Source organism: Chiloscyllium plagiosum, unplaced genomic scaffold, assembly GCF_037043375.1.
Source record: "Chiloscyllium plagiosum isolate Xiang-an unplaced genomic scaffold, Cpla_swu_hap1 HiC_scaffold_2, whole genome shotgun sequence".
NCBI lineage: Eukaryota > Metazoa > Chordata > Chondrichthyes > Orectolobiformes > Hemiscylliidae > Chiloscyllium > Chiloscyllium plagiosum.
In genome coordinates, this window is record NW_028270140.1 from 88,320,694 (window position 1) to 88,348,443 (window position 27,750).

Consider the following 27,750-nt stretch of genomic DNA (forward strand, 5'->3'; position numbering starts at 1 on the left):
ATTCCTGGACTGGTTCGTAATATTGGTCTGGATCATGTCAGTAACTCCAGGCAGAAAACATTACAAAAGCATAGGGTTAAATAAAGGTAAAAGAGCTGCTTGATTATTGTTCAATTGTTTGTCACTTCCATCAGACAGATAGGCGCATCTTTCAGTCTTGTAACACAAGTCATTCGTATTCAGGCTACTCTTAGGATCACACTTGGACATATTGAGCAAATTTGGCCGGTTTGGTCTTGCAGTCAGAGGCATGCTTCATTAACATAACTCTAGTTCCCGGGATGGGACCCGGTTTCGGACGCCGCAAGTCACTCATTTCCATGATATCGACTATGAAGACTGGATGCTTCATTTTCAAAAGAAGGGAAAGTTTCAACAAGTGGATGGTTTAAATTAAGGCTGGGGACAATCAGGAGATGATTAGATTCCCTACAGTGTGGAAACAGGCCCAACAAGTCCACACCGATCCTATGAAGAATAACCCACCTAAACCCATTTCACTCTGACTAATGCACCTAGCACTATGGCATTTTAGCATGGCAAATACACCTGACCTGCACATCTTTGGACTGTGGGAAGAAACCGGAGCACCCAGAGGAAACCCACACAGACACAGAGAATGTGCAAACTCCACTCAGACAGTCATCCAAGGTTGGCATTAAACCGGGACCCTGGCACTGTGAGGTAGCAGTGCTAACCACTGAGCCACCGGGCTTAGCAGGTAAACAGGAACAAAATCCCAAATCTCAAAAAGGGTCAGTATGCCGGACATAGATTCTACTTGGAATCCCGAGCCTAAGTTTTTTTTATTTTACAGTATTGTTGCTTTCACCTTGTTTATATAGTGGCCTTACATTGTATTCTCATGTCATTTCTGATTTTTTTTATATACATATATACACCCATTCACAGTCAAATCCCCAGCTTTTGGGAGTTTCTTCTGCCATATGTATATCTATCCCTATCCCCCAATCATATGCAGAATTTCTTCAACTGGCCAGTAATGTAGCTTTCCATTCTTTAACTAACAATGAATTAATGCAGTCATGTTTTAAATTAACCCTGAATCAATATGACAGGTCACTGACAATGTGGGAAGGAATCCTGCCAATTAATTTTGATTTGGGCTAATACAATTAGAGTCCTAGAGATGTACAGCACAGAAACAGACCCTTCGGTCCAACCCGTCCATGCCGACCAGATATCCCAACCCAATCTAGTCCCACTTGCCAACACCCGGCCCATATCCCTCCAAACCCTTCCTATTCATATACCCATCCAAATGCCTTTTAAATGTTGCAATTGTACCAGCTTCCACCACTTCCTCTGGCAGCTCATTCCATACATGTACCACCCTCTGTGTGAAAAAGTTGCCCCGTAGGTTCTTTTATATCTTTCCTCTCTCACCCTAAACCTATGCCCTCTAGTTCTGGACTCCCCAATCCAAGGGAAAAGATTTTGCCTATTTATCCTATCCATGCACCTCATAATTTTGTAAACCTCTATAAGGTCACCCCTCAGCCTCCGACGCTCCAGGGAAAACAGCCCCAGCCTGTTCAGCCTCTCCCTATAGCTTGATTTATTATAAATATTAATAATATAAATAATAATATATAATTAATAATAAATATTTATAATAATAAATAAAGTAATCATTATCTGTAATTCAGGGTGGAAACCCAACAAGTGTCTAAAACATTTTAAAAACTGTACTCTGCTGCTTTATCCTTCTTATTGCATCATTCTCCTCCATTCTGTATTGATTTTCTTGCCTCTATTTTCATTTTAACCTCATTTAACCAATTTATCAAATTATGCTTGTCTAACTTTAAAGGCTGTTCCTAACTATACATTTTGGAATCTTGATTGTCATAATCAGAAGGCTAGTTTTAGGATTTGAATTTTCAGCTAATCAAAAATTGCAGCAGGAGAATAACTAAATCGGTGATTTGTCTCATTCACTTGTCCTGGTCACTGTATCACATGGTTGTGACATTATGGAGCTTGCCAACTCAATGGCAATGGGGCAGTGATGCTACAAAAGAAAGTGATTGATATACCATCCTATTCCTCAATATGTTTGGCTGTCCCTATTTTCTAAAGGGTGGAATGCTGGGTGACAGCAGTGCCTGTTTAACTCAGGCAATAGTCCTTTTTCATCCGTTAGTGACACCTAATGTTATGGATAGAATTCAGTTTGAATTTTGGAGAGAGCACTGAGTGGAGTGGTACCAAGCATACTTTATGTATTGCTGAGTGGGGATCCAGCTGAAGAAGATGATAGAAAATAAGTTTTCAATTATTTTTGTGGACATTGGAGGATCAATAGAGCTTAGTTCTCATTGTCTTGTTTTGAGAGCAGATCTCCTCTGTGGTAATATATCAATGGTCATTATTTTTACAATATATATCTGAGTAACATACAACATTTTATTTTCTGATATAATTTATAAATATATATGCATATATAAATTGGAAATTCATTTATTCAGTATTTAATATTTAAAATGTAAAATGCATACAGTTCCCAACTTTGAAATCCACTATAATTACCCGTTTTAGTCCCTTAATTTAAATCCAAAATTAAGTTTCTTAAGTAGTCCTGACCAGTCATTGCTCAATTACAATGCTATAGGTCGTGAAATAACCGGAGCTGCCTTAAAAGGATTTGTCTATTCAAATTTTAAAAAAACTTTTAATGCATGAATAATGGCCGAATCCAAGGACACAGATATTAACCATAGGATATTATTTTTTAGATGATTTATCACAACCTAATGTTGAACTGAAACTTCAACTGTTATTGAGGGAGGGGTCTTCCTGAATAAAGCTATAGTTCGCACATCATAATTACCAATGAAACAAATCAGTCTTAAAATTAAGTGGGAACAAACGAGTCTGAAACACAAAAAAAAGTTATAATGTTGTCTTCCTCCGTATTAAACTGATTTGAAATCGAATAAGGTTGGCTTTCATGTAAGGATAAAAGAGATTAATTAGAAACTGACAGTAAGGCAGTCATGACTTGTAAAAAGAACAGGAGTTAATATTTTATTTCATACTCACTAAAAGGATCTTTAACCTTAAAAGAAATCATGTTAAATTTCCAAAATGCAAATCAGATTCGAAACAGTCCCGGATCTCAAGCTCCAGGGAACAAAGCACAAACATTCAATTACCAACAAGCAAATGTGCATTCAAACCGAATCACAAAGGGTTAGCCTTTCTACGAACTATTGGGCTTTTTCTCTCTCTCTTTCTCACACACACACACTCAGTCTTTAGTACAGTTGGGTAGTCAAGAACTGTGAAAAGAACAGTCAAACTAGTCCTGAATCTTGAGCTTTTTCACATAATTTCACTAATTGTTGCGGATGGATCATCAGTCCTGTCTATGTAATTACACATTTTAAAATTACTTCAGTTTTATAGCAACTAATTTTTTAAAAAAAATTATTACTCACTGATCAGACTTCCACAAACCCTAATTAATTTCACAAATCTCTTTTCTTTAAAAAAATAACTTTTATTATAAAATATCGCGATATTTCGTTTCTTTAGAAAATCAACTTGTGTTGATTTTTTTATTATATTAATAATAACCTATTATTAAAAACTGGGGGCCTCTTGCCTCCCCAAAAACTTCAAATATTGAATATTAATAACTGCCAATATTGAAACTGTTGAGGGGCAACAGCCTCCGAAAACTGATGAAAATACAAGCATCCGATTTTTTAGAACCGGGAAATATACAAAGTTCAAACAATCTCGAAGTTTTTATTAAAAAACTGAAAAGAAACAAAGTTCATGCAATCGGCACCCGAAAATAAACGAAGTTTAAGCGATTAAAGTTTTTTTTAAAAAATCGAAGTTCAAGTGATCGGAACCCAAAAATAAATGAAGTTTAAGCGATTAAAGATTTTTTTTTAAAACCCAGAAATTAACAAAGCTTGGGAATTCAGATTTCAACACTCCCTTCAGAGTTCAGAAATTTTCGAAGACCACTGTCCATAAGTACCAAAGCATCCTCAACTTCAATTAATCTTTCCCCGCTTTTTTTAACATTTAAAAAGTCCCCCATACCCAACCCTTGCTAAGACCGACCCTTTCGGGCTGGACTGGAAAATAAACAGCGAGGGGTCACGTCAGACACCACTTGAATGAGAGGAAAACCAAACGCTCTTAAAACACTCATGTCTGGCCGGCCGATTTCCTCAACACTCAATAGTGAAGGACATTTAACTCTTACACCACTATTCACAATCTGTCCGAGCCGAAAAAGAGTCACGGCACCAAAATGATAAGACCCCGCAAGAGGGGCCTCTTGGTTCGAGATCGGTCAAAAACATCATCGAATACGGTCTGTTCAAAAAGCAAGGGTCATTTGTTTATTGAATAAAGGTGCATTGATGCAATTCTATCCAGCAACACGGACGTTCTGTGTTCTGTGGTGAAGTTGCACAATTACATCTGAAAATTACACATTATTTATATGTTTTTTAGAAATAGTACAGTCTTAATTACAAGAAAGACCAATCACATATAATAAGGTGACATGATTGAAGACAGGCTAATCCAATGGTATTCTTTGGAAAAGATATCTTATTTATGTAAATTGTCATGCCATGTATCAGTTCAAGGTTAGTTCAAATGGTCAATTAATGTGTTAGTATTAATTTTATGAAAACTCTATTGTCCTCTTTGAGTTTCAGCTTAATTCTGCAAATCAGCAGTACAGGTTCACAGGCCATTTTATAGTATTCTTTTTAAATCGAGAAACCATTTTGTGGTAAATAAAAATCTACACACACTTGTTATCTAAATTCAAATTTTAGATCCTCAGTATAACAGTATACTATATTCTCTTGAGTTTAGTTGGTAATCAATGTCTCTATAAACTCATTGTGGGAACTTGCCAGCCTGCTGCTCTTGAAAGCCATTGGGTGGAAACAGCCTGGCCTACTGTACCTTAGGAAACAAATGGAGGTTATCCAATAAAGTATCTCTAACAGAGAAATACTAGTCCTTTCAGTTCCATTGCTATGCAAATCGACAAACTGAATATTTGGGAATACTTCACATCCAGACTTCATTAGCAACTGCTCCACTCATTGCCCTTTGCATCAGAACTTGTGCCCAAGAAAGTGCATTCCCTCAGGCTGGTCAGTTTCATATGAATATCAGCCTGTCCAATTGCTTAAGTGGATTTCACCCAAAGGTCCAGGCTTGAGACCTAGTCAGGACTGCTATAGAAAATTTTTATTTTTGGCACGGGATCAGCTCTTTGGAAAATTTCACCAAGGCTGAAGCCGCTGGTTCCTTACTAATACTGACCTTTTATATTGCAGATGATGTGGATTGCAAGACCATAATGACAATAAGAAATCTCTTCCATTACACTGATTCATTAAATGATCTCCATTGACGCTTACCACATTACATTCCAAGGAATAATGGACTACCTAATGTTGCAACTATACTTGTAATACAATATACTAAATCTTTGTGCAGGAAAAAGACCTCCTGCTCTTCAAGCTTATCCAATGCCATGTAAACCAGGCAATGAAGACCATTGTGATTTTATCAAACTTTCTGTTCAAAGAATTCTCACCAGCTTCACTTATGTGCTGAATTAAAGTGCCTTTTCCTTATTTGTGATGAACCTTAGAATATTTGGAAACAAGGGTGATTTAATGGTGGTGGTTAATTGGTGAAAAAATGCCACAAGTGATTTGGTGATGGAAAATGTAGGACACAGGAGCCAACTACTGGTCAGAGGCTAAAACGAATACCTGTGGGGACTCCCTACATTCCTTGAGCAAAACATAAATGAAATATGGTACATGTGTGACCAGTTTTCTTAAACTAGTTGTTAGTGTTGCTTTTCACACACTCAGGATTGTTGTGTAAGCTCTGTACAGTTAGGAAATCCCATCTAACAGTAGGAATTATAAATAGAGTGCATTAAAGTTATGCTGCAAGTCAATAACTATCCTGATTAGATCATTGTTCATTGTGTATTGACTAAAGTTGCAAGTGAGCCTAACGTTGCTATTTTTGGCCCTGAGAAGTATCTAGTCTATCTTAAATACAACTGGAAAGGCAAGGGATCTTAAAAGTTGAACAATAACAATATATTTTATGTTGCTAGTGTGAGCTGGCTGCGCAATGATGGTTAGCTCAATTGGCTGGACAGTGAGTTTGAAACACAGAGTGACTCCAATAGTGTTATTTCAATTCCTGCATTGGCTGAGGTTACCAAGAAGGTCCTGCCTTCTCAACCTTGCCCTTTGCCTGAATTGTAGTGACCCTTAGGTTAAACACACACCAGTCACCTTTCTCTAACGAGAAAGAAAATGTTCTGCTTACCAAACAGTTGAGTAACATGGTGTAAGAATTTCAGTGCCTGTGTGGTGCCAGATGTATAGACCAATGCTTTGTTCATGTAATCAGGTATATATTATTAGTAAAACATTGAGCCCTGGGCCTTGGAGGAAGAAAGAACATGTACACACATTGTTCTTGTTTCAACTAAACAAAATAGGTGATGTTCATTCTCTTCTTCATTCCTCAGGACAATGCCTTGACCAATCAAATCTGCCTGGTTAAATTCAAACAGAACTTGGCAGTAATTTGCACCTTCCACCCCATCAACCTCTGGATACAACGCATCATCCTCCGCCATTTCCGCCACCTACAAACAAACCTCACCAGAGATATATTTCCTTCCCCATCCCTATCAGCATTCCACAGAGACCATTCCCTCTGCAACTCCCTTGTTAGGTCCATGTCCCCTACCAACCTGCCCTCCACTTCCAGCATCTTCCTTTGCCACCGCAAGTGGTATAAAACCTGTGCCCACACCTCCCCCCTCACTTCCATCCAAGGCCCCAAAGGATCCTTCCACATCCAGCAGAGGTTTTCCTGCACTTCCACACACATCATCTGCTATGTGCATTGCTGTGATCTTCTCTATATTGGGGAAATAGGACGCCAACTTGCAGAACGTTTCAGAGATTATCTCTGGGACACACACAGTTGAAGTGTGGCCGAGCACTTCAACTCCCACTCCCACTCTGCCAGGGAATTGCAAGTCCTGGGTTTCTTCCATCGCCAAATTCTAGCCACCCAATGCCTGGAGCAAGAACGTCTCATCTTCCACCTTGGGTCCCTCCAACCACATGGGATCAATGTTGATTTCGCCAGTTTCCTCATCACCCCTCCCTCCACAATATCCCAGATCCAACACTCCACAACTCAGATCTGCCCTGTTGAACTATCATGCCCTCCATCTTCTTTCCCACCTGTCCTCTCCAACGTCTACTCCGACCTATCACTATCACCCCCCACCTTCGTCTACATAACACCTTCCCAGTAGCTATTTAGCATCTTTCAAAGAATGAAAAGCCAGCCTATTTTTGCAGATTGAAATAATATGATCAAGCTATTGTATTTTTAAATAATCACTTTTTGAAACTGCATTATTATCTTTTAATGGTTGCTCCTTCACACACATATATACATGTCTAATTGCCACCAGACCCTTTACTGTGACACTCTCCATACTCTGTGCACCTTTTGCTGTGCACATGTAATATATGGGAAAAAGGTAAAGTTGTCATAATTGTACCAGATTATAGCACTGATCTCTCATTAGCGAGAGACAACTAGTTATGGTTTAACCTGAGGGTCACCATGCCTCGGCTGAAGACAGGGATAGAGAAAGAGAATCATTCCTGGGAAACTTAGCCAGTGCAGAAATTGATCCTACGCTGTTGGTATCACTGCATCACAAACCAGCTATATAGCCAACTGAGCCAATCAACTCTTCACCATTAATGCCTCCTAGTAATATTATTTTGACTTGTTACACAAACTATTACAAGCTTCTTTCTGCTATAGGCATGCTTTTTTTTAAACATTACTTAAAAATTTAGAAAACTCTCAGAATTTTCGAAATCTGATAACAAAAGAAATTATACTATGCTCTTATGTAAATGCAGATAAAGCATCTTAAAATATAAATAATCCTCAAAGATTAATACAAATCTCCAGTCAACAGCAACTATAATGTCTGATAGACATTAGCTTCACCATCTGGAGAGAATCACAGCTATACTGCACTATTGTGGTTAAAGTGATGGCAACGAATAGCATTACTCAGTTAGCTGGACTCCTGAGTTTAGCTGAAAATGATGAATTCCAATTTAATGGATCACACAATAGCCCAGAAAGAATGTTGACATTATTAGTGTTGGATCGTATTCAATTTGAGTTTCCCTACCAACCTTTTGCTTGCTGACTTATCTTGGCTCTTGCTAAATCAATGCCTAACTTTTGGAAGTATTATTCTTGTTTTTAGCATTCGCACCAACATCCTTGAGCTTGGCCCTTTCTGCACTTCTTACAGTCCTATACCTACCCAATATACCTGTGCCCCTGTAATTCTGGCCTAGTGCACATACCCCTAATTTAAATCACTCCACCATGGACAGCTGTACCTTTAGCTACTGAGAACCTAAACTCTGGAGTTCTCCCCACAAATCTTTCTCCATCTCTTTCTCCTTTACCATGCTTTTGGTTATCTGCTTTAACATCTCTCTTCTGTTTTATATTCTTGCACAGCATGTCACTGGTATGCCAGTATTTATTGCCTCAGTCAGCTGGTTGGACAGTTGGTGTGAGTTCAATTCCCAACACCAGCTGAGATTACAATGAAGGACTCTCCTTCTTAACCTTCTTAACCTCTCACCTCAGGCTAAATCCTTGCCAGTTGTCTCTCTCTAATGAGAGAGCAGCTCTAAGTTCTGCTAAGACAATGGTGACTTAAAGAGATATTGCCAGCAGTCTATTACTTGCTAAAAAGCATCCTCTGAAGTATATACTATAGTAACATTGATGATGTAATAAGTGGATGCTTAAGTGTAACAACCTTTCATCACATTATGAATAATAATGACCCAGATATTTTTCAGACTCAAAAAGTAATTCTAAATAAATCAAATATACTTTTTGGGAGTTTTATCCATAACACCAAAAAAAAGTAAGTTAGTTTCTTTTAACTTCTAGTCCCATATGCAGATTGCTATTACTATGCTCATATCCTCAAAACAGATAACTTCTTTATACCTATATTATCTAGGTATTCCATAAGTATTATGTCACAGAAAAATACCTCAGATTTGATTTTCCCTAAGAAATTTGGTGCAGTATATATTAAGATCTAAGCATTTTGTTACATTGCCCTCGTGGTTTGGGAGAGCGTAAATAAAGTCAGGTCAGTGACAGTTGCCTGCTGTTGGTCCACATGGTGAGACTTTATCAGTGCAATACACAACAAAAAGATAATGAGACAGGTATGGGATTTTTTTTCATCTTTCATACATTGATTCTTGAAATTTCTAAAATTGAATTTGAGGAACTACTGTCTCTTCCAAATTCGCTGAATGTGCTATTGTTGTAATACTATCACTTGAGGAGCGATGCCCCTTTGAGAAGATCAACATATGTATGAGCCAAAAACCTAGATATCATCATATGACCAGAGGCCATGTATTGTAGTACCCTAGACAAAGCATGTGTTGAGAGATTATTCTTTAATATCTGTATCAGTTCTGCTGTAAATGAATCCACCAAACATTTTCATGTCGACAGGATCCACGTACATCATTTATATTACGTAGGTAGCAGAAACAATCACCACAGGATGGCGAAAAGAGTCTGCTTCTTTCAAAAATAGCAGAACAAAGAAGGCAGTGACAGAGCTTAAAGACTTCCAGGAGAAACAGCAGACAAAGTACAAAAGCACTCCAGAAGTCAAACATCCCACAGCACAAAAAGTAGAAGGAAACAAGTACAGAAAACAGAAGAGGACAAGCATTTCTTCATTGGGCCTAACAAACCTGTGCAGACAGCCAGCTGACTCAGGACCACTGTACTTAAAATTTAATGGACTGGCAGGAGTCATCCCTGCACAGAACACAGAGTAAGTACACTTAACTTCAACTGGCTGCAATCAGAAACAGTGCACAGTTAATAGAACAAGCCTTAAAATAGGTTGAATGTCAATAAGAGAAAGGGAACATTAAATATAGTACTGAAAGCACAGTGATTAGCACTGCTGCCTCACAGCACCAGGGTCCTGGGCTTGATTCCTGCCTGTCTGTGTGGAGTTTGCACATTCTCCCCGTGTCTGCGTGGGTTTCCTCCAGGTGCTCTGGTTTCCTTCCACTATCCAAAAATGTGCAAGTCAGGTGAATTGGCCATTCTAAATTGCCCAGAGTGTTAGGTGTGTTAGTCAGGGGTAAATATGGGGTAGGGGAATGGGTTTGGGTGGGTTTCTCTTCGGAGGGGCGGTGTGGACTTGTTGGGCCGAAGGGCCTGTTTCCACACTGTAGAGAATCTAATCTAATCAAAAAGCACATGAAAAGTGTGCAAAAATGTAGAGTGAAAAAAGCTGAGAGCAGAGTAGAACTACTGCTGAATGCACATATGGAATAACATTCCCTCTAAGCTGTGTGACTGCACAGCCATTCCAATATTCTGTGTAGGGCTGGGGAGTGCCGATATAGACTGCTGTGTTAACATGTAATTCTCGAAGTGGCAATTGCACATGGACCTTGGAGATCCACACAGAAGAAGAATGTTTATAGGGAACACTGATATGAAGTACCTGTATAGCAACAAGAGAACTAAAACATCCTGCATATCATTATTAGAATAAAAGGCTGCCAAATTTATCAGCATGAACTGGAAGACAGTGCATCTTCTATCTAACTATGCGGCATTGAAAATGTAATTACCAAACCAATTAAATAGTTACTGAAAGTACTTATAGAAGTTGACAACGGGGGGGGGGGGTTATACAGAAACAATATTCTGGGTAATCCAAGATGGAGGACGGGAAAAATTTCTGGCTGTAACAGACTGCTCCTTTTTTGTGATATTTTAGGTGTTGAAGGTGATTCCCTCGAATTTCAGAACCAACAATTACTGTTTTATATGCTGTTGCATTGTTTTGGAACTTTAGAGGAAAAATAAGTCATAACAAAGGTACTTTTAAAATGGAGAGGGGCAGACAAAGGCAGCACATGGTCAGGTCAGAGCAGGAGAGAGAGAGGGAAAGAAATCCACATTACAAACTGACACAGCAGTGAACCTGCGCAGGTACTGCCTTTGCTGTTTGAATTCATGTATCACTGAACATCGGAGTGTGTCTAGGAAAATTAACAAATAGTAAAATTCACTGATCTTGGAGGAACCTGTTTGGGAGAGGTCACGGCACAGAAACAGATAAGTGAATAGTTTTAAGTGTGGCCTTGCTGTGAGTCGCAGTAGTGATAGAGAAGGTTTTTTTTCTTGTTTATATGTTTTATTGAGACATTAGATTAAGATTAGATTCCCTCCAGTATGGAAACAGGCCCTTCGATCCAACCAGTCCACACCGGCTCTCCGAAGAGTAAACCACCCAGACCCATTTCCCTCTGACTAATGCACCTAACACTACAGGCAATTTAGCATGGCCAATTCACCTGACTTGCACATCTTTGGACTATGGGAGGAAACTGGAGCACCCGGAGGAAACGTTCACAGACACGGGGAGAATGCACAAACTCCACACAGACAGTCGTCTGAGGCTGGAATCAAACCTGGGATCCTGGTGCTATGAGGCAGCAGTGCTAACCACTGAGCAACCGTACCACCTATATGTCTCTTGATTAAACTTAAAAATATAAGCCGTAAGTATTAAGTCAGCCTGGAGCCATGTTTTGTACAGAAATAAGACAATGCTGTTTTCTGGGTCTGTAGTTTGGAAGAAGCAAAAATGGCCTCGAGTAGAGTGATGCTCTTTTTGTCGCATGTGGGAATTTTGAGAGAGTTTACATGTTACTGAGGATTATACCTGCAATAAATGCTGTTGGTACCGAATCCTATCAGATCAAATTGGTCAGATGGAGCGACAGTTAGAGGCAATGAGGAATATACAAGAGCAGGGGGGTGTAATGGATGGCAGTTATAGGAATGGAGAAAGGTCACACATACAGTCACATAGATGGGTTAACTCTAGGAAAGGTAAGACAGGTAGGCATGTAGTGCAGGAGTCTCCTGTGGCTATCCCCATTTCAAACAGGTATGCTGTTTTAGAAAATGTAGAGGGTGATAGATTCTCAGGGGAATGTAGCACAAACAGCCAAGTTTCTGGTATTGAGACTGGCTCTAATGCAATGAGGGGTACATCAGGTTCCATGAGATCAATTGTGTTGGGGGTCTCTAGTACAAGGCACAGACAGATGTTTTTCAGGCCAGCAGCGAAAAAGCAGAATGGTGTGTTGTTTCCCTGGTGCCAGGATCAAGGATGTCTCAGAGAGGGTGCAGAATATTCTCAAGGGGGAGAGGGCCCAGCAGGAGATCATTGTACACATTGGAACCAATGACATAGGAAGGGAAAAGAATGAGACACTGAAGGGAGAATATAAAGATTTAGGCAGGAATTTAAAAAGGAGGTCCTTGAGACTAGTAATATTTGGATTAATCTCGATGCTATGAGCTAGTGAGGGTCGGAATAGGAGGATAGAGCAGATGAAGGCATGGCTGAGGAGCTGGTGTATGGGAGAAGGACTCACATTTTTGGACCATTGGAATCTCTTCTGGGGTAGAAGTGACCTATACAAGAAGGGCAGATTGCACCTGAATAGGAAGGGGACTAATATATTGGCAGGGAGATTTGCTAGAGCTGCTCAGGACGACTTAAACTAGTCAGGTGGAGGGGTGGGTGTGGGAGTGGGGGGGGGGCGGGGGGGAAGGTGAGACTCGGACAGATAGTGAGAAAAGAGATCAATCTGAGACTGGTACAGTTGAGAAAAGAAAAGAGTCAAGCAGTCAGGGACAAAGCAGAGGACAAGGCAGTATTGATAAAATAAACTGTATTTATTTCAATGCAGGAGGCCTACCTGGGAAGGCAGATTAACTCAGGACATGGTAACGAACATAAGGGATAACATTATAGCTGCATCAATGGAGGATATTCCCAGAAATACATCCAGGGAAGTTATTTGGGTGGAACAGAGAAATAAGAAAGGGATGATCACCTTATTGGGATTGTATTATAGACTCCCTAATCAAGAGTCGGAAATTGAGAAACAAATTTGTAAGGAGATCTCAGTTATCTGTAAGAAAAATAGAGTGAATATGGTAGGGGATTTTAACTTTCCAAACATAGAGTGGGACTGCTATCGTGTGAAGGATTTAGATGGAGAGGAATTTGTTAAGTGTGTACAAGACAATTTTCTGATTCAGTATGTGGATGTACCTACTAGAGAAAGTGCAAAACTTGACCTACTCTTGGGAAATAAGGCAGGGCAGGTGACTGAGGTGTCAGTGGGGGAGCATTTTGGGGCCAGCAACCATAATTCTATTAGATTTAAAATAGTGATGGAACAGGATAGACCAGATCTAAAAATTGAAGTTCAAAACTGGAGGAAGGCTAATTTTGACGGTATTAGGCAAGACGTTCCAAAAGCTGATTGGGGGCAGATGTTTGCAGGTTTGCAGCTGGAAAATTGGAAGCCTTCAGAGTTGAGATAATGAGAGTACAGAGACAGTATATTCCTGTTAGGGTGAAAGGAAAGGCTGGTAGGTATAGGGAATGGTGGATGACTAAAGAAATTGAGGGTTTGGTTCAGAAAAAGAAAGAAGCATATGTCAGGTATAGTCAGGATAGATCGAGTGTATCCTTATAAGAATATAAAGGCAGTAGGAGTATACTTAAGGGGGAAATTAGTAGGACAAAAAGGGGACATGAAATAGCTTTGGTAAATAGATTTAAGGAGAATCTAAAGGGCTTTTACAAATACATTAAGGACAAAAGAGTAACTCGGGAGAGAATAGGTTCCCTCAAAGATCAGCAAGGCAGCCTTTGTGTGGAGTTGCAGGAGACTGGGGAGATACTAAATGAGTACTTTGCACCAGTGTTTACTGTGGAAAAGGACATGGACTGTTGGGAAATCGATGGTAACATTTTGAAAAATGTCCATATTACAGAGGAGGAAATGCTGGACATTATGAACCACATAAAAGTGGATAAATCATCAGGACCTGATCAGGTGTACTCTACAATGCTGTGAGAAGAAGTGATTGCTGGACCTCTATCATCGATAGTCACAGGTGAGGTGCTGGAATACTGCAGGTTGATTAATGTGGTGCCACTACTTAAGAAAGGTGGTAAGGACAAGCCAGGGAACTATGGACTGATGAACCTGATGTTGGTGGTGGGCAAATTGTTGGATGGAATCCTGAGGGACAGGATGTACATGGATTTGGAAAGGCAAGGACTGACTAGGGATAGTCAACATGACTTTGTGCATGGGAAATCATGTCTCACAAACTTGACTGAGTTGTTTGAAGAATTAACAAAGAGGATTGATGAGGGCAGTGTGGTGGACGTGATCTATATGGACTTCAGTAAGTCGTTTGACAAGGATCCTCATGGGAGACTGATTAACAAGGTTAAATCTCATGGCATACAGGGAGAGCTAGCCATTTATATACAGGACTGGCTCAAAGGTAGAAGACAGAGAGTGTTAGTGGAGGGTTGCTTTTCAGACTGGAGGCCTGTGAGCAGTGGAGTGCCACAAGAATTGGTGCTGGGCCCTCTACTTTTCGTCATTTACATAAATGATTTGGATGTGAGCATAAGAAGTACAGTTAGTAAGTTTGCAAATGACACCAAAATTGGAGGTGTAGTGGATAGCGAAGAGGGTTACCTCAGATTACAACAGGATCTGGACCAGATGGGCCAATGGGCTGAGGAGTGGCAGATGGAGTTTAATTCAGATAAATGCAAGGTGCTGCATTTTGGGAAAGCAAATCTTAGCAGGACTTATACACTTAATGGTAAGGTCCTAGGGAGTGTTACTGAACAAAGGGACCTTGGAGTGCAGGTTCATTGCTCCTTGAAAGTGGAGTCGCAGGTAGATAGGATAGTGAAGGTGGTGTTTGGTATGCTTTCCTTTATTTGTCAGAGTATTGAGTACAGGAGTTGGGAGGTCATGTTGTGGCTGTACAGGACATTGGTTAGGCCACTGTTGGAATATTGCGTGCAATTCTGGTCTCCTTCCTATCGGAAGGATGTTGTGAAACTTGAAAAGGGTTCAGAAAAGATTTACAAAGATGTTGCCAGGGTTGGAGGATCTGAGCTATCGGGAGAGCTGAATAGGCTGGAGCTGTGTTCTCTGGGTCATCGGAGGCTGAGGGGTGACCTTATAGAGATTCTAAAAATCATGAGGGGCATGGATAGGATAAATGACAAGATCTTTTCCTTGGGTTCAGGGAATCCAGAGCAAGAGAGCATAGGTTTAGAGTGAGAGGGGAAAGATATAAAAGAAGCCTAAGGGGTAACTTTTTCATGCAGAGGGTGGTATGTGCATGGAATGAGCTGCCAGAGGAAGTGGTGGAGGCTGGTACAATTGCAACATTTAAAAGGCATCTGGATGGGTATATGAATAGGAAGAATTTGAGGGATTGGGGCAGGTGCTGGCAGGTGGGCGTAGTTTGGATTGGGATATCTATTTGGCATAGACAAGTTGAACCGAAGTGTCTGTTTCCGCTCTGTACATCTCTGTGGCTCTATGACTCTATCTGAAGAGGACCAGAATGATCCTACATGGATATGGAAAGTGCTAGAAAATCAGCTATGTGTAAAAGTCAATTTCAGAAGTCTTTGCTTAGGATGGATGTTTGACCGGCAATAGTTATCGAAATCAATAGCTCACTATGATAGTAGATTTCATAACAACAGTCGCACATGTGAGTTTTCAGAGACTGTACTATCAGAGCAGATAATAGAGGTGATCATTGTCTCAGCACCTATTGAAGCATTCCAAAAGAACTCTTGGGAAAAAAAGAATATTCACAGCATTAATTCACTGCTACCTGATGACAGAAACCACAAATTCAGTGCAGACTACAATAGCAGCTGAAAGTACCCAGTGCAGCTAACAGTATCACCAATAGGTCACAAAAAGTAAGCCAATGATAAGTTTGGTTTACGGACCACAAAGATGTTGTGCATTTCAAGATCTATGCAAGACACGCAGTAGAAAATAGCACTGAACTCACCTCTGCAGGAAATCTGGCTCCAAAGACACAGCCTAAAGTCACAACAGGACACAATCAAACAGATGACTGGTGAAGCTGTACGGAAATGGCAGTAACTCGTGGGTCAGTGAACAGCATAAAAGTACTCTGATACACAAAGTTCACAGCAAGACACGTCTGAGATGAGATCCAGAATGGAGCAATTTCCAATCAGGGGTGAACAGGCATTCCACATTGTACCCACACAGTGTGTTACATTCACCAAGTCAAGCAATTCGAACCTTTATCCACAATCAAGCAATGCCGCATTCCCAAAGAAAACTTGTAAACACAGACTCAAAACCAAGACAGCAGAGCTAATGCAAATATCCTAACAGTTTGCATTCCGAAATAGATGTAACTGAATTGTTGGAAGTCAATAGTACAACTGACACTGATAAATTAACAATACAATGGGTTGCCTTCCCTTGCAGCAATGGAAATTCATCATGGAACCCACAAACATTTTACCTGCAAGAAAGAAGTGCAACACCAGTGTCAGAACTACGAACATGTACATATCTCAACATTCTGACTATCCCTGAGATCACCAAGTTACCTAACATAGCAGCTGAGACTAAGAATACTCAAATTAAGTCTGTCCAAGTTTTGCAACAGTCATACTTGGATAGATTCAACATCAGTGGAGATTTCAGAGGTGATACCATATTACACTTCAGAGAAGATACAGTTTTAGCAAGCCTACTTTCCAAAATGTGTATTACTCACAGGCAATAAAAGTCTAAGCGCGAGCTGGATGAGATGGGATGTAATGGCATCATGAACATTGTCCCACATACTGGTGTGGTTCATGTATGTGCACACTAAATAAGAGATAGTACAATTATGATTTATGTTTAAATCTGAGAAATCTAAACCTGTACTCAAATGGATTCTCACCCAAGATTCTAACAATAGTGGAGTTTAATCCCAATTTCAAGCTGGATTTCAAAATTGGACATTGATTGGTACACTTAGAGTTATGGAGTCAAAGAGATGTACAGCACGGAAATAGACCCTTTGGTCCAACTTGTGCATGCCGACCAGATATCCCAAACTAATCCAGTCCCATTTGCCAGCATTTGGCCCGTATTCCTTTAAACCCTTCATATTCATATACCAAACCAGTTGCCTTTTTAATGTTGTAATTGCACCAGCCTCCACCACTTCCTCTGGCAGCTCATTCCATGCACGCACCACCCTGTGCGTGAAAAAGTTGCCCCTTTCGTCCTTTTAAAAATTTTCCCTCTTACTCTAAACTGTGCTATCTAGTTCTGAACTCTCCTACCCAGGGAAAAGATCTTGTCTATTTATCCTATCCATGCCCCTCATGATTTTATAAACTTCTATAAGGTCACCCCTCAACCTCCAACGCTCCAGGGAAAACAGCGCCAGCCTATTCAGCCTCTTCCAAACCTCAAATTCTCTAACCCTGACAACATCCCTGTAAATCTTTTCAGAACTCTTTCAAGTTTCACAACATCCTTCTGATTGGAGAGAGACCACAACGGCACACAATATTCCAAAAGTGGTCTAGTCAATATCCTGTACAACTGCAACATGACCTCCCAACTCCTCGATGCTCTCACCAATAAAGGAAAGCATACCAAATGCCTTCTTCACTATCCTATCCACCTGTGACTCCACTCTCAAAGAACTACGAATCTGCACTCCAAGGTTTCTTTGTTCAGCAATGCTCCCTAAGACCTTACCGTGATGTGGAGGAGCCAGTGTTGGACTGGGTTGGACAAAGTTCTGTGTCTTGTGGTCCTGCTCCACAACCACCTGATGAAGGAGCAGCGCTCTGAAAGCTAGTGCTTCTAAATAAACCTGTTGGACTATAATCTGGTGTAGTGTGATTTTTAACAAGGACCTTACCACTATGTGTATATCTCCTGCCCTGATTTGCCTTTCCAAAGTGCAGCACTTCACATTTATCTAAATGCAGCACTTCATCTGCCACTCCTCGGCCTATTGGCCCATCTGATCAAGATCCCATTGTACACTGAGGTAAACTTCTTGCTGTCCACTACACCTCCAATTTTGGTGTCATCTGCAAACTTACAAACTATACCTCCGGTGTTCACATCCAAATCATTTATATAAATGACAAAAAACAGTGGACCCAGCATTGATGCTTGTGACACTCCACTGATCACAGGACTTCAGTCCATAAAGCAACTCTCCACCACCACCCTCTGTCTACTACTTTCGAGCCAGTTCTGTATCCAAATAGCTAGTTCTCCCTGTAATCCATGTGACCCAACCTTGCTAATCAGTCTACCATGAGGAACCTTGTCGAACGCCTTACTGAAGTCCATGTAGATCATGTCCACCGCTCTGCCCTCATCAATCCTCTTTCTTACTTCTTCAAAAAACTCAATCAAGTTCATGAGACATGATTTCTCACAAAGATATCTTCAGAACACCATCTGCAAAATATTGCTCCCAAAGACAATCTTTCCATCCATCTGTCAAACCAGACTTGTTTCAGCAGTATATGGGCAGAATTATAGAAAGTATATCTGGATGTATAGTATTGCTTTGATATGGCAATAACAGGCAAAAACAAGGAAGATCATAATCGGAACCTTCACTCACTGTTGTTTGTAGCTCAACACAAAGGATTTATATTCAACAGCAAAAATATCAGATTAAAGTAGGATCAATTGTTTTGTGTCTGTATGTATTCAGGTTGTAAAATCCAGTCCATCTCAGTTAAGTCGAAGATGTAAGATGAATACCTGCCTTCAAAGACAAAGAAGATTGATGGTGATGCCTTGGATTCTTCAATGTTTTGGCACCTTATATTGTGGACTTTTCTGACGAAACACCATCATTGAGAAAGCTCCTAAATAAATATGTCTGTGTGGGTTTCCTCTTAATGCTCTGGTTTCCTCCCATAGTACAAAGAAGTGCAGTTTAGTTTGTTTGGCCATGCTAAATTGCCCATTGTGTCCAGGGATATGCAGGCTAGGTGGATTAGTCATGGGAAATGCGGGGTTATAGGGATATAGGGTGGGAGGTTGGATGTGTGTGGGATGCTCTTAGGAGGGTCAGTGTTAACTGGATGGGCCAAAAGGCCTGTTCCTACACTGTAGGGATTCGATGATGATGAACCTATCTGTGATTAAAGTCCAGCAACATATATTGAAATCTCTCAAACAAATCACATACAGTGGCTTCTGTTCCAAGACTATCTTTGATACACCGAGGATGAATTTTTGACTCCTTTCTCCTTCTTTTGCATGGTAACATCATCTGTCAATTTTATGAAATTTTATAAACAGTAATAAATCTTTTTCTATTGTTTCATCTTCTAATCAGTTTCTATGTGTGAAGTTTTTCAGCACATGGCTGTGGCAAGCAATATGTGAGAAGTCCACCAAAGATTGCCTTGATGTTGGGAGCAACTTATTGCATCTTTTAACTCAATTCTGGCCATTGAGGTGAGATTCTCACCAAGCAACAAAAATTGCCTATTAAGATGGATTTTTTTGTGTTAACCACCTTATTCATTACACAGGTTGTTTTGTTAATATTTAACTGCCTAGTGGGATTTAATTCCACGATTGCTGGAATCTTGTGCGGGCATTCCTTTGAGGATAGGTTTAAAATTCTCAAATCTAGACATATATGGTAATTGCACCATCTCCTCTTTAGTGCACATATAAATAAACTACACCAATGTATGCAGTAATGCTCAGAACAGTTGATGCTATTACCTTCCATGTCATCCAGCTCGTACTTAAACTTTTCTTGTCTGTGAATGCTATCTTACCAACCACAGTGAGCAAACCAAACACTCCACATAAAAGTCAGAGCAGTTACCCGGTGACTTCAACTAGTTATGAAGAGCCGTCAAGTTAATCACCACATACCAGCGGCTCAGGACATGATCCATGGACACAAGTCACATGCACACGTCCTCCATGGTCACCAACCCCTGAGGATCCTCATGGCACTTCTCCAATTCACTTCAAGGACACTTAAAAAGTGCTTGTATTGACGAGTGTACTGACAATTAGCATCGAAAGGATGTTGCAAGGACACTTTGTGTGCAGGGACAGGTACCTGGTTCATGGATTGCAACATCTCAGTGCTGTTCACTTGTTCTCTTAGAGCTCACTCACTTAGTAGCTCCTTGTGTGTCCGCAGCATCTATGCCTTGTTTTGTCGTGACATTACTATAAGCGTGTTGGTGATTTAACCGGTGACCAAAGGCGCTCAGTCCTGCCATATTGACGTGTTCTTTTGTATAGACACACTGACAGACTGCTTGTTAGGCGGGATCTGTCCATGTATGGGCTACATCTTTTTGTACAGCACACTGAGATTTCAATCTAACGCCAAACACCGCAGCACATTTGTTCAACCATACAGTCCTTTCAAAAGTGGGAGGGAGCTAGTCCTCAGTCCAGTCAAGGAAGGACCACTATCAGTCAGGTGATCACAGTACCATCAGTCGCTGGCACAGTTCACACACAATCCACGGTCTTGGTTAAGGTCAGGCATCAATTCAAGCCAGTTATGGTCAGATAGTATTTCTAACTACAGTCAGGTGTGGGCAAAAGTCAGTCCTGTAGGGTCATCACAAGCAGTTGGAGGAATTGAATATCCTCAGTTGGGGGGTTGCAAACTCAGCAGTCAGGGGTCTGATCAAACTTGTCTAGAGGCCTCTCATCAAAGTCGGCCAGAGGCCTGTGGCAAATACAGGCCTGAGCATCAATGGGTTGATCTTTGAGCAGTGTGCAAAGAGGGGTTATATGGAGAAAGGGAGAGCTCATTGCTTAAAACAGAAGGAAAAGTGAATCAGGGGTCGGGGTGGAAAGCAGAAGTATGTGATGAGGTCAAGACAAAGATAGTGACAAAGGCAGCACACACTCCTCCAGAAAGTGGTAACGTGGGCCATGTCTCCATCATTCCTTCAGCATCAGCCTCAGCATGTGCACCAACTTGATGAAGGTGCCACACTGGCTGATTGACCAAGACATTATATCAAGAAGGGAGTGTCCGATGTGCTTCAACCCCCTTCACATTCAGATCCACATAAACCAAGAAACTTATCACTGAATTCAGTAGAGCCACTGCAATACTTATAACTGGGGGTCCTGGTTCAGGATTCTCTTTAGGTTAACATGCAGGTTCAGTTGGCAGTTAGGAAGGCAAATGCAATATTAACATTCATTCCAAGAGGGCAAGAGTACAAGAACAGGGCGATACTACTGAGGCTGTATAAGGCTCTGATCAGACTGCTTTTGGATTACTAACAGCAGTTTTGGGCCCTGTATCCAAGGAAGGATCTGCTGACATTGGAAGGGGGCCAGAGGAAGTTTACAAGAATGATCCTGGGATGAAAGATTTGTCATATGAGAAGCACATGAGAATTCTGGGTCTATATTCAATGAAGTTTAGAAGGATGAGGGGAATTCCATTAAAACTTACAGAATAGTGACAGGTCTGGATAGAGTGGTCACGAAGATGATGCCTCCACTAGTAGGAGAGACTAGGTTCCGAGGGCACAGCCTCAGAGTGAGGGCACGATCTTTAGAACTGAGATGAGGAGGAATTTCTTCAGCTAGAACATGGTTAATGAACTCATTGCCGCAGAGGGCTATGGAAGCCAAGTCATTGAGTATATTTAAGACAGAGATAGATAGGTTCTTGATTAGTAAGAGGGTAAAAGGTTACAGAGAAAAGGCAGGAAAGGTGGGTTGAGAAATATTATTGCCATGATCAATTGGCAGAGCAGACTCGATGGGCCAAATGGCCTAGTTCTGTTCATATTTCTAATGATCCTATGACAGATGCCATCTAAAGTGGGCATTTAGGTTGTTTCGATGAGATGCAGCTAAGGCCAGGTAAACTGTGTGGCCTGGTGGTTAAACAGTGATTGAGATAAGAGAATACAGTTGTACGTCTGATGGAATATCCATCAGGTCGGCTATGCACTGTGAATAATGTGGCTGGTGTGTCATTACGTGGCTGGTGAGTGGCAATACTGGATTGCTAAGACTTGTCTGGATGTAGAGCAACACTGGATTGCCAACACTTGTATGAGTGCATAGCTTCCTTTTAAAAATGATGCAAGCACCAGGGATGCCAGTCCTTTGGCAGATATCTAAAGAGGGAATAAGTGGGAATAGCCAGTGGTAAAATGGGGCTAACATCAGGCAGGAGGATACCATATAAGTAGGTAGGTTGGTAATGTGATGAGTTTGGTGAGATACAACAAAGATCTTATTAGACTGCGCAGAGAGAAAGCCCTCGTTAAACTTGACGAAACTGACAGTTAGCCAAAAAGAATAAGATTCAGCCCTGCATGTTTTCATGTTCCAAGGTGCATTCATAATAAAACCAATTATCCATTTTCAAGTTTATCACATAACAAGTGGAAATCTCTTTTTACATTTGCAATCTCACACTCCAGCCAAGTGGTTGCACTGATATTACATCAATTTGAAAAAGTTAAATGTCAGACAACACAAGGTTATTGTAAAACAGGTTTATTTGGAAGCACTAGCTTTTGGAGTGCTGCTCCTTCATCAGGTGCTAGTGGAGGTTAAGATCGTGCTCACAGAATTTATAGCCAAAGAGTCCAGTGTCATGGAGATGCGAAACTGGACTCCTTTGGCTATAAATTCTGTGAGCACGATCTTAACCTCCACTAGCACCTGATGAAGGAGCAGCACTCTGAAAGCCATTGCTTCCATATAAACCTGCTAGACCATAGCTTGGTGTTGTGTGATATTTAACTCTGTCCACCCAAGTCCAACACTGGCACCTCCAAATCAGTTTGAAAAGTAATAACTTCATATTATTATGAATAGTGAAAAAGAAAGTAGATAGTGAACACCTCTGGAGAATTCCACAAAACCTGACACCCTCCTATGAAGTACAGTTTTGTTTCTATACTAAAACCAGCTTCCTTCTTTTCTATAAATTGATATTTTGCACATGGGATTTTGTAAAAATTCATTCACGGGACATGAGCATTGTTGGCTGGTGATTTCTGAAATGCACCTTGTGGATTGTGCACACTGCTACTACTGAGCTTCAGTGGAGTGAGTAGATGTTTGTGGATGTCGTGTGAGTCAGGTGGACAGCTTTTTCTTGGATGATGCCAAACTATTTCAGTGTTGTAGGAGCTGCACCCATTCAGGCAAGTGGGGAATATTTCATCACACTCCTGACTTGTGCCTTGTAGATGGTGGATAGGTTTTGGGGAGTCAGGAAATCAGTTACTCGCCGCAGTATTCCTAGCCTCTGACCTGCTGTTGTCACTATTGTGTTTATACAGTGAGTCCAGTTTACTTTCTGGTCTATGGTAACACCCAGGATGTTGATTGTAAGGGATTCAATGATTCTAATGTCATTGAGAGTCAAGGTCCGGTAGATGGTTTGTCTCTTATTGGAAATGGTCAGTGCATGGCTTTTGCTACTTGTCAATTGTTAGCTCAAGACTGCACATTGTCCAGGTCTTGTTGCATTTGAACACAGACTGCTTCAGTATCTGAGGACTGACAAATGGTGCTAACCATTGCAATCATTGGTAAACATCCTCACTTCAGACTTTATGATGGAGGGAAGGTCATTGATGAAACAATTGAATATGGTTGGGCCTAGGACACTACCTTGATGAACTAAGGCAGAGATGTCCTGGAACTGAGATGACTAACCTCCAACAACTGCAACCATCTTCCTAGGTGCCAGTTATGATTCCTACCCTCTGAGAGATTTTTCCCCCGATTCCCATTGAGTCCGATTTTGCTCAGGCTCCTTGACATCACGCTCAGTCAGTTACAGACTTGATTTCAAAGGCTGTCATTTGCACACTCCTGGAATCTTTTTGAAAATCCAAATACTTTCCATCTACAATATACCATTACCCATTAGCTTAGTAGCCTCTTAAAGAGTTCTTCTGAATACTGAAATAAAGCAACTACTCCCAAAGATCTCCACACTCATTAGTTGTGCAATGTTAACATATGCCAATTGTTGTTAAGCATTTCCTTTACATGCACCTTCCACCCCACCAACCTCCGGATACAATGCATCATCCTCCACCATTCCACTACAGTCAGACCCCTGCACCAAAGATATTTCTTCCCTCCCCAGCCCTAACTGCTATTCCCTCCGCGACTCCCTCGTTCGGTCCACACGCCCCCCCACCCCCACCAACCCACCTTCCACTCCCAGTATCTTCCCTTGGCACTGCAAAAGGTGTAAATCCTGTGCCCACACCTCCCCCCACACCTGCATCTAATGCCCCAGGGATCCTTCCACATCTGGCAGAGGTTTTCCTGCACCTCCAAGCACCTCATCTACTGTCTCAGTTGCTCTTGATGTGGTCTCCTCTACACGGGGGAGACAAGATGCCAACTTGTGGAACATTTCAGAGAACATCTCCAGGACACACACCCCCAAAAACCCCACCACTTTAACTTCTACTCTCGCTCCACCAAGAACATGCAAGTCCTCAGCCTCCTCCACTGCCAAATTCTAACCACCTAACACCTGAAGGAAGAACGCCTCATCTTCTGCCTTGGAACCCTCCAACCACACTGGATTAATGTCAATTTCACCAGTTTCCTCATCTCCCCTCCCCCCACCTTATCCCAGAATCAACCCTCCAACATGGCACTGCCTTTTTGATCTATCCCACCTGTCAATCTTCCTTCCCACTTATCTGCTCCAGCCTCCCCTCTGACCTACCACTATCACGTTCCCATCAGTCCATCTACCTCTTGCATTCCCAGTTACCTTCAGCCCAGCATCACCCCCGACCCCTCGCCATTTATCTCTCAACCCTTTGGGCTGCCACCTCCCCACATTCTTGATGAAGAGCTTATGCTGAAACCTTGACTCCCCCTGCTCCTCGGATACTGCCTGACCGGCTGTGCTTTTCCAGCACAACAGTTTTTGACTCTGATCTCCAGTGCCTGCAGTCCTCACTTTCTCCAAGATACATTTCTTGGTTAATATTACTATGTATCAGCATGTTAGCAAGTGCTAAAACAACCAGGAGAATAAAAACATGCAAAGGTAAAATACGACTAACAGTGAATCAGTCGAAGACGGACGAAGGTTGATCTGAGGGACATCATTCTTTCAATGCAATATCGGAGGACCTCTCTAGATGTCTCTTCACGGTCCCGAAACATCAATCCAGTTCACTGAATCAAAGTTGGATTCACTTTGACTTGCTGTTCTCTTAGCTACTCCCAAACGGCACAGTAACTATTATAACCTGTGTGAAAGCGAATTTCAGAAAGCGAGCTGGGAGTCAAAGATTGAGAGCTTGAGAATTTCCACGTTCCCTTGTTTGTCAGTACATGACTTCAGTTCCTCGGTACAAGATGAAATGACCGAAATCAGCCGCCCTGGCAGCTTTTGCTTGTGAATATATGTTATGAGTAGTTTTGTTGTAAAGATACAGTAAGTGGGTAGCAAGGAAGTTATTGCTGGGTGTCGGCACTGGAGGAGCACATCACAAGTCTAACACAGGGCTGTGCAAGACTGGAAAGAAGCCACTTGAACTATATTAACGTTCAGCATGTAAATCCACAGCAGTGAATGTCAATTTGTACATCGAAATACGTTTTTATATTAAATCTACACTGAGAGAAATCAAATAACCAACCCAATGGATAATTTTAGGAGTCTGTGGGGGAGACTTCAAACACAGCAATAACTTTGTAAGAAACAAATATTGGCCAGAAACGAAGCACATGTACCTTCAATTGGGGGAATGTAACAATCTGTGGGCAGCAGAGATTATTTTGTTTCATTCCTACAGAGAGTGGAATCCCGGGGGAAGGGCACTAATTCAAGAAGAGCCGAACATCGAAAATGTTACTTGAAGGAACCGGAAATATGATTTTATTTCACTCTTAAGCGGGTTTTTCTAAAGTTGGAGTAAGCTGCCACTTACTTTTGGTGCTCCTTTTCCGGGTCGTGAATGATGAAGAGTCCCTGCAGCTTCTCGCCCAGCTTCCCGCTGTAATTGCTTTGGAGAGTGTACTGCTGTCCCGGCACTAACTTCCCATCCAGTTCGATCACCAGGTAGTCGTGGCTAACTTCAAGCCAGACCTCTTGTATGTTGGGAACGGGCCGAGGGTCCAGCTGAGGAGAGTGGGCGCCTGCAGTGAGACTCAAGCCGGAGTAATTGAGGTTTCGGCTGTGAATCAGGAACACCTCGGTCTCCTCTAGACACATTACTGTCACATTAGCCTGGCCGATTAAAAAGTACAGATGGTCCTGGCCGGGTTGCACCTGCTTTGGCCACAGCTCCAGCTGGTAGTGGATGGGCTGCAGGTTGCTCGGTAAACGGGTGTGATTCCATGGTCCCAGGCGCTCAGCTCCCGGCTGCATGGAGCTGCTCTCGCTGGGGGGTTCCCGGGTGGCTGGGGTGACCTCTTGGGTTCTCTCAGCCCTCAGCTTGGCGTAAAGACCGACAAAGACGGTCAAAATCACCAGCAACGCCAAGACGAGGAAAGCGAAAAGCACAGCCGCCTTCTTACTGAGGTAGAAGCCAGAGTTGGACTTTGGCCCCATCTCTGCTCGCCGGGTCCCTGTGACACTTTCCCCTTCCCCTGACTTCCTTCACATGTTAGTGAATGCCGTCATGAGAGAAGACTGAACTTGATCCCTCTCTGGGCAACATCCATCTGACTGGGAATCTGCATAGTTTTGGTGAGGTTACGTACAAACGCCCAGTAAAATTGCTTTTTTTTACCAATGACAGAAAGCGCAGCCTTTTTTTTTAAAAAAAACAACTTTCTGCTGTCTCCGAGCGCGGAGCTGATTCTGAAAGTACTCGACTGCACTGTGTGAACAAACGGGCGAATAGGTGCCTCAAGTTATCCACATACAGGAAAAGATAACTGCAATTGAAAAGAAATTGGTTCACTCTACCATAAAGTGGCTGCGAATTGTAAGGATAAAGATTTAATGTCAAAGGTCCTATTTTGGATCTCTGGTTCCAGCGAACACCTTTGCATAGCCACAGGGGGAGAGCGTGTCAGAGGGGGACATGCGGCTGGACTCAATTTAAAGCTCCAGGCTAACCCCGAGAATATGGTTCAAACTCCAGTGTTACATCTGGTGGCTTTCAAATTCACTTATTGGCTCTGGAATTGAGAGCTACTTGCGGTGATAGTGTGTGAAGCATTCTATAATCATCGAATCCCTGCAAGTGCTGATAGAGGCCATTCGGCCCATTTAGTCCACCCCTATCATCCACCCTATTCCCATTACTTTGCGTTTCTTATGGCTAATCCACCTAGCCTGCAATATCCCTGGACACTATGGACAATTTACCATGGCCAACCCATCAAACCTGCACATCCTCGGACTGTAGGAGAGACACAGGGCGAACGTGCAAACTCCGCAGCCACCCAGGGTTGCAATCAAGCCCACGTCCCTGTGCTGTGAGGTAACAGTGCACCACCAGGGATATATTTCCCTCCCCACCCTTTCCGCCTTCCGCAAAGACCGTTCCCTCCGTGACTACCTGGTCAGGTCCACGCCCCCCACCCAACAACCCACCCTCCCATCCTGGCACCTTCCCCTGCCACCACAGGAACTGTAAAACCTGCGCCCACACCTCCTCCC

General features: G+C 41.9%; 1 protein-coding gene across 1 annotated transcript in view; it reads right to left on the reverse strand.

Annotated features, from left to right (window-relative positions):
- The window catches only part of LOC122560501 (aminopeptidase Q-like), a 157,694-nt gene extending 130,930 nt beyond the window's left edge, over nt 1-26,764 (reverse strand). The window contains exon 1 of the mRNA XM_043711168.2: nt 26,069-26,764. Within this exon, the coding sequence (XP_043567103.2) occupies nt 26,069-26,691 (623 nt within the window). The 5' untranslated portion in view covers nt 26,692-26,764. The remainder of the gene's footprint in view (nt 1-26,068) is intronic.
- Between the last annotated feature and the right edge of the window lie 986 nt (nt 26,765-27,750).